Below are 15,762 nucleotides of genomic sequence, written 5' to 3'. Positions count from 1 at the left end.
CGAATTCCTATATACAGATGGAAAGTCATTTGTAGCATTTCCCTCGTTTAGAGTAAGGCTGAACTACTGTCTTCAAGGCCCACATATCGTCAACCCATATTCCAGAAGGGATGGGCTCTTACTTTAAAAAGTTGCCTTTTCTTTTTCCAGTATTATCTCCCCAAAGTGCTTTATCTGAAGCGTGTTCAGGTATTTGTGATGTCGAAGGCTTTCCCTCAGTTATCGTTATCCTGAGTCTTCCATCCGAGGTGGACTAATCACACCAGTGTTCACACTGTCTTTTTAAAATTGATTTGTAGTAACATACATTTTGAAACCCAAATCCATACCCTCATTTAATATGCTTTTTTGTTGTGTTTGTACTTCTTTTTCAGTCAGATTGCTGACCCGTGTAGGTCTGTCCCCACATACTCCTTATCAGAATCGTTCGAAAGCATTCTGTTGGAATTTCCTTTGATCAGAGCCTTCCTTCCCCGATGAGGTGTAATCTCCGTTAGTGTCAGATCATAGAACCATGCCCAGCTCTCTCTCCAAAGTATGTGCAGTGTGTCCTGTAACATGTCTACAGAATGCTCTTCACGACTACACATTCTGAGACAACACGGTCTATTTCAGCTTCGGTATCCCCTTGGTTAACACCCATCATCAACTCAGGGTCCCCAGTGTGTTGGGAGAAAAGTGGTCCCAATTCTGTGCCTTATTCCTAACACGCCCTTACATACAGAGTTTCCTCAGCATTTCTCCCAGGCCCCCCACCACTTCTGTGTCCTCACCCACCGTCTGCATCAGGTCCTTTACCATCGTCGCTGGCCGTGCCTGGACGGCTGCATGCTGCCTGCTTCTCCTCCTGCCTCTGATTCATGGATCCCCTCTCGTCAGTGGTTACTTAACAACTTTCAGTAGCTTCTCATTGCCTACCCGATAGCGACCAGACTTCTCACCGTGGGAAAGATAGCCTTCCACAGCCTGGCCCTAGGACCTTCCCAACTTCATCTTCCAACGTGCAACTCTCCCTTGTCTGTCAGACATTCCACCCGCTTCTCTGCTTTCCCAACATCGCCTGTACTTTTCGCCTCGCCACTCCCGGATTTATGCTTTGCACCTTCTGTAGTGTCTCCCGCTCTCCCAGGGCACAGTGGGTAAGGTCTCTGAGGAGGGATGTGTAAGTGGCCAGACGTGGGCTGTATATGCCAATGGCACCGTCTTTGCCTGGAGTAAGATCTAGAGAGGATGGAGGGATTTCCCAGGGCGCGACACCCCTCTCAGCCACTTCTCTGCCACCACACGAAGGAACGCCAGTGGTGCAGTTGCAAAATCCTCAATGGAAGGGGCTTCCCTAGAGGCCTGGAGAAGGAAGGGCCAGAGACCTCACGTGGTGGTTGTCATTTCCAGTGGAAGATCATTACCTTGGTGATCTGTTGGAAAAGAATGGAGGTCTGGGAAGGAGAGCTGACTACCTAGATGGTGTTCAGAAACCAATTTAGGCTGTGGGGGGCGGGGTTCGGTGCCCCCTCTGTGTGCTGGCTGCTGTAATAAAGTACAGCATCCCGTTCAGGGTTCACAACCATTTTCTGAGGGTTCATCCCCATTTTACAAGTGAGGAGCTAGACTCAGATAGGCCGAAGCTACTACATTGCTAAGGCCACCCCTTACCCCCGCCAAGCAAACGCTGCCTTTCCTCCGCTGCTTCTAGAACGACGGATGGAAACGTGTGGAGGGAAATGAGACCAGAGTAACAGGTATTGACGCGTTCGGGAGAAGCAGGAAACGTCCCCAGTAATCTTCCCAACAATCCCCCGAGGTTGGCAAGGCAGGTAGGTGAGGCGACTGAAGCTGGGAGCGCGAGATGAATTACCCGAGGTCACCAGCCTAAGAGGAAGGAGCCGGGCTGGGACGAGGACCCAGGTCTTCTGACTCTAGTGTTCTTTCTACTCTACCACAGGTGTAACGTGGAGAAGGTGCCCAGTAATTCTCAGTTGGAAATAGAAGGAAACAGGTCAGGATCTGTCTTGTATTCCCGGGTCTCTAAATACAGGTATCCCTTGGTCCACCAAACAGACTGATTTCCTAAAGACTCGGCCTTTGGAAGCCAATTTCTCCGGTGGCCTCCTGACCACCCCTCCTTGGAGGGGGAGGGGGAGGCACAGATATTCTCAAACACCTGTCGTGGCTTGTGAAGTTTTTGTGCTGTGTTGTAGTTTGGGCGTGTCCATCCTGTAACTGCACTCCTTACAAAGGCATCAGGCGCCGCCACTGAGCGGGACGGTCCCCCCAGCATCACTCAGCCATGGGTTTCTGTTGCTTTCCCCCACCACTTCCAGCGCAGCTTCTGTCTTACGTCCCACGGGCCTCTTAACTCCATGCTGTCTTGGTTTTGAAGCTTACTGAGAAGCACCTGGGGTGCCGCGTGCGTGTGCCTGCCCTGTCTGAGGTTGTGGAGTCAGTCACGTGTGCGGAGGGTCTGCGCACCAGGTGGGGTTCAAGGCGTGACTTCTGGGCTGACCTGTCCTGTGCGGTCTTAAGCATCCTCGGGCAGCTTGTTTAACCTTTGTGTGCCTCTGCTTCTGTCTAGTGGGAAGCAGAAGTGTTTTTTCCCTAGAGATTTTGCCACACTGAGATGATGGTAGTTGAGGCGGAAAGAGGGATGTGCGTGATTCGCCAGGGTTAGGAGTGGTTATTAGTATACTGAAAATAACATTTCTTTCCCCCTTTGGGTCAGCCTGTACTTAAAAAAAAAATATCGAGCCAGTACTTTGCCATCCATATTCCACTTTTGTCAGCTGACTCAATGACGTCCTTTATGGTACTTCTTCCCCCCCGGTATAGGATCCAATCTAGGGCCAGGAGGCAAAAGAATTGAAGCTGTGTCCTGTATTTCAGAATACATACCATCACCAGTTGTGGCCTTCCCTTTTACATAGGGAGATTAAACGTGGGGTGATTTGTACCCATCCGTGTCTGTGCGGAGGTGAAACTGGTGGGCAAGATTGTCAGTTTTGGGTATTTCTTATTGTAAACAGTGAGCAATCCTGGAAGCCAGACACACGAACCATACTGTGTACTAAGAGGCATCAAGAATGGTGTTCTGTTTTTGCCATTACGAGAAAGAACTCAGTCTGGATTCGAATTTCGGAACTGAAACAAGAAACGCTTGACTTTGGGGGGCTTGAAATGATGAACTACCAGGGTAAATCTTTCCAGCTCAACCACGTAGGAAGGAGGCTTTATCGTCTCTAAAAGGCATGATGTGGTCTAAAAGGCATGATATAGGCTAAACGCCCAGCGCAGTGCACAAGGACAGGCCTAAGCTCCTTCACCCCCTATCCCCTCTTGCATCAAAATAATCATGTGACCGTGAAAAGTGGATTAATAACGTTAAAGGGTATTAAGAGCCCCAGCGTCATGCCTTGGCTTTCTGAGGAGACGATGTGACCGTATGTAGTTAGGACCCAGATAAATCCTTCCACTGAAGACACATTTAAACTGCAATTTCCAGAGGCATAGAAGGGGCTTGACGTTTCCCTCCTCAGGACTCTGCGGAGTCTGTCTGGTCCCGTACTGTCACATATGCTTCTTCTCCCCAGAAACCCGAGTTTAAGACATGTTGTTCAGAGCTTGCCTTATGATTAATTTTTAAACATTCTTTAAAAAAAATCCCTCCATGTGTTCAAAGGCACTGAGCATTTTCTATGTGTCAGTCTCTGTGTAAGTATTGAGAATGGGGGGGCAGGGGTGGGGAAATGAGTAAAATGGAACGCCTTAAAGCATAGTTGGAAAGAGTTATATAAAGGAATAACGCACATCTACGGTATGAATCAAGTGTACATGCCAGGTGGGAGGGTAGGAAGGGGGAAAGCAAAGTCAGTCGGTGGCTTGTGGGAGGAGTAGAAATGCCCCAAGCAGATGGGGGTGGGGTGGGGGGGTGGGCGGAGGCAGCCAAGGTGCTGAGACCCATGTGTGTAGGCGGCCAGGGAGGAGGTATGGAAAAGCAGGACCCCTTCTAGAGACCACACGTCTCAGTATGACTGGGTCCTCAGGTGCAAGGGAAGAGGGGCATAGCATTGGACATGGCGATGGGGGTGAAGGCAAGAGAGCAAGTACTCAGAGAGAGGTATGATTGACAGGACTTAGGGCAGACCAGATGTGAGAGGTGGAGGAGAACTTTTTGAGGATAACTCCTGGTTCTGTGTCCTGAGTGGTAAGTGAAATTTACATTTACAGAAATATGGCTGAAAAGAAAGGTGGCACGTGGTACCCAGCCCTACATACTCCATCCCAGGAAATCTAAATTCCCTCCATGGCTATTAACAGCCCTTAGCGTCGTGATTATGTTGTTAGTATTGACTGTCCCTTCAGGACCGGCTAAGAAGCTGTTATAGTCAAAATTTAGTTTTAGCAACATCGGCACCAGACATTCGGCATTTCTTTAAGTGGGGGAGGGAGGCTGTGACCGGATGTCAGGCTCAAGCCCCTTTGCATTTAATTAGGTTACAGAGAAATTGCCATGAAATACAAGTGTGACCAAGTGGATACACTTAGAGAATCTTAGTTCTAGGTGAAGAGCCTTTCTTCATTTATTCTGTTTGGATACTTAGGGCTGAGCCATAGGGTTGGCAGTCTATCTTGTGTCCTAGCAGCGTGGGGAAGTCAGAACTTCAACTGATGTCCAGGGTGACGCTTCCCCGGAGTATAGTCCTCAAACTCTAGTCCTGGAGCTTCTTGGAGAATTCCCAGCGTGGTTAGAGGCTCTGGGAAGTTTTGTGTAAAGTAGCCTGCTGAACTTTGTCTAACCCAGCATTCCCCAAACTCATTTGACCAGTGACGCCCCCTTTTCAGGGAACACTATTAATAATCCATTAAGCTCATGTTTCACGGAGCACATATTGGGAAATACTGACTTAGAGCTCAGAAGCTGCGCTTAGTCCAGAGAGAATCAGCTCAGGGAAGTGCGGATTCTAGAACTTTATCTTGTCCTTCTTAAAAGTATCGATACTTTCAGACGTGTCCTGGAATAAGCTGCTTTGACTCCTAGTGACTTGACACTTACTGGTGACGCTCAGCCAGTTGTACCCACGTACAGCAGGTGGGCAGCCCACAGATAAACGTGGTCCATCTGCTTTCTGAGGCACAGAAAGCCTCCCCGAGGCTTCCGGCATCAGCCTGGCCCAGGAGCCCAGGGTCTCTGCCTCTCCAAGCTTCAGGACAACCAGCATAAATGACCTCTCATTTACGAGAGGAGTCCCAGCTGGAAACAGCAAAACTGACTTTCTTACGGGGCTGATAAACTGTCTTCATAAGCACCCTCTGTCTTTTGAGTTAGAAACGGGTTGCTCTGAAAGAGGGCAGCTATTTGGGCATAAGTGTTCTTGTGTATTCATGGGAAAACATCTGCCTCGTTCCTTTAGAGTCACGCCTCATACGTCTTCCTGAAGAATTGCCGAAAACGGCCATTTTAGGAAAAAGCAGCACTCAGGGTGCCTGCTACGACACACGCACCCCTTTGACAGAGTGACATTGGGGACCTGCAGCTCAGGTGGAGAGGCGTTTGATTTTGTTTGCCTGCAAAAGCTTTGTGATTTTGAGTTTGATCACAATTCAGCCAAAAGTTCCGAAGCCTTTTTTTAACATTACGAAGTTAGAGACCCGGGGAAAGACCAAAGGACAGAACATTCAGTGGAAGGGAAGGTGTGTCCTTACCTTTTGAAAGGAAGGCATCCTCGGAGTCACTTCCGGGTCTCCAAGATGAGGTGACAAAAGCTGATGAAACGGCGTGACCAGTGTGTCTATCACATTGAGACAGGTGGACAGTTAGGATCCTGTACCTCTACCTGCTATGATGAAGTGTCGAGTGAGAAAAAGAGGAGAAGAACCTAGGTGTCCCGAGTCAATATTTCTAAAAAGTCAGGTGATAGATGATGAGTCTTCGCGGTCGTCTCCTCGAAATGCTTGTCTAAATAAACAAGTACATAAACAGGACTCTCTGAATCTCATGTCCGGGTGATCACCTCTGATTTGCAGTCATAAGTTCAATGAGAGAATTCCGAAGGAATAAATAGGGACTTCATGCAGTAGATTCTGTTGGTTGTAATCTAGTAAATAAAAAAATTGTGGAATTATTGTTCCATTATTCTCTTTATCTGGCCTTCTGTGGGAGAGCTCAGAGGTGCCAGTTGATGAACTGTGCTGTTTATGGTGATGTAAATAAAGGTCGGTCATATGCCCCTCGGATGACATTTTTCTGGGAAAAATCAAATTAGATTTTTGACTTACAGCATGTTTTCAAGGAAGGAAACCCATGAAAGTGTTTGAGGCCTGCGCTATTTATGGATGGCAGCATGGTTCCAAATTACATTAGATTGTAAACCTTCATTTTGTTGAACAAGAGTACCTTATTATTAATGTTTATTTATGCTCTGGCATTTCTCCTCCTGGTCCTTAGTTCATGCCCTTTTAAAAACCTAGTTGAATGTGTATTGCATTTACAATTTGATGTCCTGTCATTTTGGGGTTTTTTTCCCCATTGAATGTCATAATGAGCATTTTTTCTGTTTTTTAAGGCACCTACTTTGAAAATACATAATTTTAGATTCTAGCCTTCCATTACTCGTTTTCTTCCCCCGATTGTTTAACATTTTGGCTGCCTTAAATTATTTTAAGTAATGCTGTGATGGACATCTTTACATGTACATATAAAATATATATATATATCTTTATCCATATTCCAGCCGAGAGTAGATTACCAACAGCAAAACCATACATCAGAGTGTGATTACCTTGAAGACTGTTGTTAAAGCCTTGCTGCTTTTCTTACTGAGCTGAGCAAGCCATTTAAGCCTCCTAACATGGGGGCGTTTACCTCGCATAAACCTGACGTAACCTCATTTTGGTTGGTAACTCAGGCACATTAGATACCTAGTCCTTAACACAACCCTTGGGGTGATTTTTACAGCTGTCCATCCCATATGAAAAGCAAGTCAGTCCACATCCCATTCTGTTTTGCTGTTACATCCTATATGCTTCAAGAAGTTGGGAAGTCGGATTTCCAAGCTTGTTAGGAGTCATCAGTATTGTCAGTCAATACTCAGTAAGACTCAGATGAGAGACCTCAGTAGAGAATGCAGAGTGCGGGTACTCTGACACCCATTCTGTGACTGGCTCAGGTTTCTGGGGGCTTTCTAGATATGCAGGGTGCTACTCAGGTCTAAGTGCATTTTGAAATGGTATTTTTTAAACCCTATAGGAATCTGACCCTGAAAAAAAGACACGTATTCACCTACTGCCCTCCAATGCTGACCCAATATTTATGGGGTTTTTTCCCAAAATGATTTCCTATGTTTGATTCCTTTAGGACTGTAATCATTTTCTGTAAAACGTTTCCAACTACAAATGGGTATTCTACATCATGACGTCATTTCCTTAAGGAGGCAAGATAACCACGTTTTTATATTCATTAACTAACATAAACAAAACCTATGTCAGCTTTAGTTAAGATCACTTTTCCAGGAGTGTCCATTAGGAGTTCTTGTCAACAGATCAGCTTCGGTAGGTAAAAGGACAAATCATAAAGCAGCCAAAAAAAAAAAGGACTCTCAACCGATATTATGAAAGACATACTGGCCAGCATTTTAAAGGAATAGGTTTCTAAGCTACTATTACAGTCTTATGCACTCTTCCAGCTTTACCTAAACTGTAATCAAAGGTAGAGGTGATATTTATGTGATATTTATAATGTCTGTAGTCATTATTTTAAAGTCACAGTAGTATAGATGTGAAATTCTTGCCATTCGGTTTGTGGAGGTAATGGGAGAAAAATTGGTTCCCAGATGAAGCATAGCAAAGCAGATCTCGTGTGTGTGTGTGTAAGCTCTACATGCAGGGTTTGCAAACCACCATTAACATAGTGGCATGTAGGGCTTTTCCATCGCATACACCATGACAGCATAGCCAGGTGTCCCTTTGCCCTTTCCTCTCTGTGGAGAGGAAATGTGTTTGCCCACCAGCACCTGTAAACTCTATTAAGTGCAGTGAGTTTTCCTGTCTATTTGTACTTTAGGTTATTCTCCTCGCCCCCAACACCCTAGGCCTTATCAGGGTCACGTTTCTCATTGTGATAGATCGTTGTATGAAATAGATCTGAAATCAGACCTTTTTGGAGGAGGGGGACAGGTATCACTTTTGTCATGGCAAACAGTACACTTTGAGATAACAATTTATACTTAGGCCTTAAATGTGTAAAATGACATAATGGAAAATACCTTGGGGGTAAGGATAAGCATTTCAACAGAAACGGAACACCTTTTGCAAACCGTTGTACAATTAGTCCATTGTTCTGTACTTAAAAAAAAAAACAAAAAAACTTCCTGGCAGTGAAAAACAAGTATTTGAAAAGGTATAATGAAAAAGCATTTGTGCAGCTTAAGTTTGAGAAAGAAATGCCAAGAATTCAAAACTCTGTCAGGCTGCTTCACTTCTTTTTTCTTATTTACCTTTTTTTTTTAACCTTTAATTTAGGGAAAAAATAAGTTACCGTAGCAACATTAGCAAGTGGTCCTGCTACCTCAGTGCATTCTGTAGGTTATATAAAAGCTGGATGTCTTCCAGGACCACCTGACTTTTCCTGCCCAGGGTCGCCATCAGAACTGTCCCCTCTGATAGAGATGGGGGAGGGGTTTTGACTGCATGTAAAGTGTTCCCACACTCCGTGGAGGAGAGAAAAAAACCCAGCATGCATAGAATTAAGTTCTGAGCAGCAAGGTACCAGGAGTTGTTTAATATTGAGGAACGTTGGTTTAATATCGAGGAAAACTTCTTCCATCTTTTTTTTGGAGGAAGGGTTCTTGATCCTGAATGGATGATGGAATATTTGAAGGGAGAAAAGGATAGAGAACGTTGGAGTGAGAGGTGGGTCAAGCCTGGAGACTTGGAATTTGTGATAAAGGGGGGATTGGCCGTGGGACCTGGGGGTACACAGGAGAGAGGCTATTCTGACCAGAAGAGTCAAGTCAGCAGTACAGTCAGGGTTTAGAGAGGAGGAATCAAGGAGGTCTTCGAAATCCAGACCGAGGTGTGTGAGTGGAGATGGTTCCAGTGGAACCACGAGAAGACTTCCTTACATGGCATCCAAGCCCTCCTTCAGCTCAGGCCCTTGGTTCTTAGCAGGGGGAATAAAGGAAGTGAGATGGGAATATTAAGCCACGTAACCTTTATTTTTAAAAGCGAATAAATTTATGTCATTTTACAGTATTGGCCCTGAGTCTCAGAACATTCAGCTCTCTCCTTTGTGAGCACAGATAACTGGGGACTTGCCTCCTTATAGGGTCTAGAATTTCTATGTCCTAAGAAGAGGACATCAGACCAAGATTGTCTCAGCCATTTTGCCCCTGTTGGAAAGAGCTCTGTCACATTCTCAGTGCAAACTGCTTCTTTCTTATTTCACCAGTAGCACAGATGAAATTAAGAGTACGTCCATCCCAGGTGTACAAAGCAAAGATGTACTTGTAATCCGTCAATAGAAAAATGACACCATCTGTTGGTAATGCAGAAAATGACACTGAAGATGTCATTGAGGGTCAGCTGTTAAATCCCGAATCACAAAGAGGTCTGACTCTCTGTTGCTAGGGTATAAAGAATGCTAATTATAAAGAAGTCACTGATACAAATAGAAAAATGAATATCTATAAATTCCTCTTCTGGCCTTTCAGAGATTCATTTACAGACCGGTGAAATGTTTGTGTATTTAAGTCTCAGAATGGGAGAAAGAAAAACAGACCAGAGATTGTGGCCCTATGCTGAAGGTGATAGCAGATGAAACAGTTTTTGTCATATACTGTGTGGTATAATTTATGGCGGTACAAATGCATTTCTCAACCTGGAAGGGGTTGGGGCGGGTAGGGGTGGCGGAGGGTAAGAGAACACCTTGGTTCTTGCCATGATAATCTTAAAATCCAGTTTCCTATTAAACCGCAGTCTTCTTAAGCCTCTTGTGTTGGCCCCTGGTTTTAGTATTCATGAGGCCCATATGTGCATTAAAAAATAAAATAAAACCCTGACCCAGCATCACAGAAAAACTCGCCCATCCCTTTGACAGGGTTTTCGGTTAATTTATGCAGGCCCCTTTGCACTTCAGCATTTTCCCCACTGGTTGCTAGGCAACCACTTGAGTTACTGCGCATGCCTTTTTTATGATAAGTGTCATTATGATTATTTTTTAATTATATGACTGGGACTATAGATTAAAACAGCATATTGTCACTCATCCTCTGCCGCTGCTTCTAGCATTCTCACACACTCCTAGAATCACCTTCCAAAATTTACCTGATAGCGATTTATGGGGTTTTTTGTTTTGTTTTGTTTTTAATATTTCTGCCTTCACAAAGGAAGTAGAGATGGCATCATAAGGGAAAGGAGATTTTTGTGAAAAATGACTGTACTGTATCTCCCGAGCTGTTATTGATCTGGATAGGCTGAGTCAGATATTAGGGTCCTGAACCTAAATTATGACTATCTGGTTCCTTTGACCATGTCTGCTTCTAACATTAAGTGATGTTAAATGCTTACATTGCTTTATAGTCTGTTTCTCAAAGTTACAAAATGCTAAGCGTTCGTTGCTATTAAATGTGCTTTCAAGTAAAGCTACCGTGAATTTGCGGGGAGGGTATAGCACTGATCCCAGGAACAGGAGGCAGCCACACTTGCTAAATATGTTTGTTCTTTTCAGCACAAATGACTCCATACACACAAAATGAAGTTAGGCAAGATGAAGGGGTTCCACTGGCAAATAATCATAAAGGTTTGTGTAGTTCACAGTGTAGAAAAATGCCCTAAGAGGAGTAAGACTGAAAAGACAGTCCCTGGTACATACGAAAGCTTTTCATTTGAGTTTCCAGAGTATATTCTAACACATTATTTTCTGAATATAAAGTGGATTTGAAAACAAAGGGATATGGAAATAAAGTCAGTATTTTTTTTTTTTAACCAACTCAATTACTACTCATTTAGAAATGGAATTTTTGGTGGAATGGGACACTTTAAATATTTGTATCAAACTGAAGAGAGGTTCACTCCGAAAGAGAAATCCACAGTGGCCTTCCCATATGTATGACAGAAGTGGAGATCTACTGGTATTCTAATGTCATTTTGAAGTTAGCACTGGGGGCATTGATGTCCCATACAGTTGTAGGATTTTCTTTGATTTGAAGAGCCCCATGTTTATGTGCATGGGATGTCATTTGCTTTTTTGACATTTTTCTGAAATAAAATACAAGTTTTTCTCTGTAGTGCATGATCTGTTATGTTTTTGTTCGTTTCTCCCCTGCCCCCCTACAGTTCAGGGCGACAGCTCAGTGAAGTCTTCATTCAGTTACCTTCAAGAAAAGAATTACCAGAATACTATGAATTAATTAGGAAACCGGTGGATTTCAAAAAAATAAAGGTAGATCTTTTGTTTACGAACTTTATTTTTTAAGTAAATAAAGTAGAAGTGTAAATTCATTGAAATGATTACAGTTAGGACTTGACAGTGGTAACCTATCTGACTGCCACTGCCACCCATGCAGGGCTTGGCACTAAAAAGGTCGGGATGTTCTTGTGCCTTTAAATGTATGTTATGAAATCAATATACTGAGAGCTCATATTGATTATATTGCCTTTTTTTTTTTTTTTTTTTTTTTTTTTTTGCGGTATGCGGGCCTCTCACTGTTGTGGCCTCTCCCGTTGCGGAGCACAGGCTCCGGACGCGCAGGCTCAGCGGCTGTGGCTCACGGGCCTAGCCGCTCCGCGGCACGTGGGATCCTCCTGCATCGGGGCACGAACCCGCGTCCCCTGCATCGGCAGGCGGACTCCCAACCACTGCGCCACCAGGGAAGCCCTATATTGCATTTTATTTGAAAAGTTTCAGACTCCTTCCTGGATCCCATTGCTCTTCCTGGTTCCCATCGTATGCTCCTTACTCCCCCTTATAGGAAAGGAATACGCGTGGGAGGGTGGTCTCTGTTTATGACACCCCCTGGAATTGTGTAGTCCCACCTCCCTGGCAGGAAAGTCTACTGGGAAGACAAATGGAAAATCAGGCTTTGTTAACCAAGTAACGATTGTTGTATTTTCCACCACCGCCCTCCCCAACTTTCCTCTGTTTTATCCAAAATTTGCATCAGGAAAGAATCCGTAATCATAAGTACCGAAGCCTGGGTGACCTGGAGAAAGACGTCATGCTGCTCTGTCACAATGCTCAGACGTTCAACTTGGAGGGATCCCAGGTGAGACATGTTTAACCTTAAACATGCTTTGTTCTTTTAAGTAAAATTTTTCATTTGCTACCGTCGCTATTATCCTGGCAGAAGAAAAGGAGAGATAAAAGCCTATATTTCCATGCTACCTATGTAAGTCAGTTGAGGCTTTGGCATTTTCAAGTTAATGCCAGCTCCTTTGTACCATAGCTATGCTAGTTCCTACTTGTGCTTCCCTTAAAGGCTTGGCTTTTAATCAGAGGAGGAATTTAAGTTAATAAGTTAATGTAATGCTTAAAAGCTAGAGGTACAGTTTTTGCCTTTACAGAGATGGTGTATTTGGTTATACTTACCTTGGGTTTTCTGACTGTAAACTTTGCATCAGGAGCCGAAACTGCTGTTTTGTTTTAAAACAAAAAATATATAGAAAAAAGAACCATCGCCTCTAATTGTTACAAAAATGCTTTTTATCAGGTCAATTGCAATTCTCTTTACTCCTCTTCTCTGTAGTTAGCAAGTGTAAGAGCAAGTGACACTATGAAAATAACTAAGCTGGCCGAGGACACTTTTCACTTTTTACACCTCCATTCCACTCACCTTTTGTAGGGACTCCCCTTTTCCTATCTATGCTCTCATACCCATGAGGCAGAAAGAACCAGAAGCGAGGTCAGTGTGTCTGCCAGCCGATGCAGAGTCAAGCCTCTTTCCGGATTGGGCTTGTTTTTATCTTCATGTCAATTCCAGTCACTAAATTGGAGAATGTGGGACTCCTCAGAATGCGCCTTGAACAGACCATACCTTTCCAGTTAATGGGAGTTAATAGAAGTATTATTTTGACCAAAACAATAGGTCGTGAAAGCAAGCCTTTTTCAAAGGAATTTAAGGTGAAAACTAGGACGGAGAGAGTAAATATAAGCGTCAACAAGCAAGTCTTTTATGAATGACCGCTTACAGTTTGTGGATAGATTTGGGGGTTCTTTATAGGACTGTGGCAACATTGTGATACACACCCTGTCCCAGACAGCCTCCCTGTCTGCCGACACCCACTGCCTCACCCCTGAACTGGGGTGACAAATGGCCTCTTTACTGGCTTCCCTCCGAGGCCCTCCCGGATGCTGGCCGATCTTTCTGTAACCACCTTTTTATCCTGTCCATCTACTGCCCACCAAGCTTCGAGCTTCCCCATGTACTGTTAAATTCTAGAATGAATTTAATCGCTGGAGTTTGCTTTCTAAAGTCATAGACTAACTCTTTGGCCTCATTTCCTGCTGTTCCTCAACCTAAACAGTTCATGGTCCAGTAACGGTTCATGGTCCATAAACACCGGCTTCCCCAGATCCACATGCAGTTGTAGGAAAGAATATGAATACAGAGAGAGCCTTGACATCGTCCCAGGATAGTAACATCGTCCCATGTCATAACCAGGAAATTGGCAATGGCACCCTCCCGGATGCATCTTTTTTTTACTTTGGCTGCCCCACCTTTCTCCTTGCTCTCCTTTTCTAAAAAGGCCGTCTCCTTTCTCATGATCCCTGGTGGGACCCTCCTCACCCTTAATATCCAGCTCAACTCTAGTATCCCTGGCAAATTCTGTCCCAGTGGCCCCATCCCAGTGTGTCATCTTCACCATTTTTAAGTGTACAGCTCAGTAGTGGGAAGTATATTTTCATAATTCTGCAACAGATCTCCAGAACACTTTCATCTTGTACAACTAAAACTCTGTAATCATTCTGCCAGACACCATTCTACGTTCTATTTCTACGAATTGGACTCCTCTAGATAGCTCACATAAGCCAATCACTCAGTGTTTGTCTTTTTGTGAATGGCTTATTTCATCTAGCATCATGTCCTCAAAAGTTCATCCATGCTGTGTAGGCTGCGACAGGATTTCTTTCCTTTTTAAGGCTGAATAATACTCCACGGTTTGGGTAGACCTCGTTTTGTTTCTTCATCCCCCTATCGATGGACATGGGGTGTGCTTCTACCTCTTGGCTACTGTGAATAGCGCTGCTGTAAACATGGGTGTGCATGTATCTCTTCAAGACCCTGCTTTCAGTTCCTTTGGGTATATGTCTAGAATTGGCATTGCTGGATCATAGGGTACTTCTATGTTTAGTGTTTTGAGAAAACGGACCATTTTTGAACTTTATCTCTCTCTCAGCAGCTACACAGGGCTATGCTCAGATAGGTGCGTACACTAGCGAGAAAGCACTGATTGCAATAAGTATTGGCTGGTACTGATAAACTCAGTGACAAATAATAGCCTCCATTTTGTTAGGAGAATTGCATTTTTAAAAAAAGGTTGCTTTACCACAGTGTTTGATGAAACAACCTAAATAGGAAATAGTTTTCGTAAATACCGGTCTTGCTGTCAAAAATGAGAGGGCATCGTATTGAAGCCCTCCCTTCCCTCCCAAGCATGCGCGCACGCGCGCGCGCACACACACACGCGCACACACACACGCACACACACACTCTGAAATTATTTCAACTGCATGTGGACTTTTCCTGTAAGACTATGTCTGTAGATTTGAGTTTGGTGTTTTCCTGCAGGCATAGACAATAACGTTGATGTTTCTACTAAAATTCACGTAAAGAAATGCTGGTGTGTGGCACAGGGAAGAAAAGAGCATGCTGCGATGGTGAGTCTCGGGCCCTCAGCATGAGGTTTTTAACAGGTGCCACTTTGACCCTTCAGATCTACGAAGACTCCATCGTCTTACAGTCGGTGTTCAAGAGTGCTCGGCAGAAAATTGCCAAAGAAGAAGAGAGTGAGGACGAGAGCAATGAAGAGGAGGACGAGGAAGAGGAAGACGAGTCAGAGTCAGAGGGTGAGTCCGTGTGGTTTCTCCACTGGTTTGGCCCTGGCCACCTGCATCGCTGTTTCCACAGATGCCAACAGAGCAGAGTCAGGCACATCTGGACTCCAGGTCTTGTGGTCTCTCGTGTCCTAGCTGGGCAACCCCACGCCGTATACGTAACCCTGCTTGAGCCCAGTCTCCTCCTCTGTGAAACTGAAGTACTAAATGTGCCCCCAGTCATGCGAAGAGCTTAGCACATGGCCAGGCTCACAGCAGACACGGAATGTTGCCTTTGGAAATCAGTGTAATATACATTTTCTACCAGCATGGCTGTTGATACCACCTATCTGTTAACCTAGCACAGTGGTTCTCTAACCTGGGTGATTGCTGGCATCCACCCCTGAGTTTCTGATTCAGTAGCCTGCGGAAGGGTCTGAGAGTCGGCCTTTCTAACAGGTTCACAGGGGACGCTGATGTGACTGGACCCAGGACCACACTTTGAGAATCACTGCTTTAGAAGATAATTGTCAAACTGTGGTCCATTTTGTCCATCATGGATCAGATGCTGATCCTGTCTTTATCTTGATATTTATTCATTATGGCTCTGTTTGGCATGAGTTTTGAGGTTTTTTTGTTTTGTTTTGTTTTTTTGAGTTTTGAGTTTTTAAAACATCGCACTGAATAGTATTTATCTTGATTACCGAGTTTTGGTGCCCTCTTAAACTTTGTTAAACTTT

At 44.4% G+C, this 15,762-nt stretch overlaps 1 protein-coding gene across 9 annotated transcripts in view; it reads left to right on the top strand.

Annotated features, from left to right (window-relative positions):
* SMARCA2 (SWI/SNF related, matrix associated, actin dependent regulator of chromatin, subfamily a, member 2) overlaps nt 1-15,762 on the top strand; it is a 172,854-nt gene that overhangs the window by 145,392 nt on the left and 11,700 nt on the right. For 6 of the 9 annotated variants that reach the window (XM_049710867.1, XM_049710871.1, XM_049710869.1 and 3 more), the window contains exons 29-32: nt 1,943-1,996; nt 11,326-11,431; nt 12,153-12,254; nt 14,923-15,055. In XM_049710867.1, coding sequence (XP_049566824.1) covers nt 1,943-1,996; nt 11,326-11,431; nt 12,153-12,254; nt 14,923-15,055 — 395 coding nt within the window. The remainder of the gene's footprint in view (nt 1-1,942; nt 1,997-11,325; nt 11,432-12,152; nt 12,255-14,922; nt 15,056-15,762) is intronic. The other 3 variants (XM_049710873.1, XM_049710872.1, XM_049710874.1) reach the window with 1 other exon arrangement.

Source organism: Orcinus orca, chromosome 6 (assembly GCF_937001465.1).
Source record: "Orcinus orca chromosome 6, mOrcOrc1.1, whole genome shotgun sequence".
Taxonomy (NCBI): Eukaryota; Metazoa; Chordata; class Mammalia; order Artiodactyla; family Delphinidae; genus Orcinus; species Orcinus orca.
This window is presented reverse-complemented; position numbering and strand designations above follow the sequence as displayed.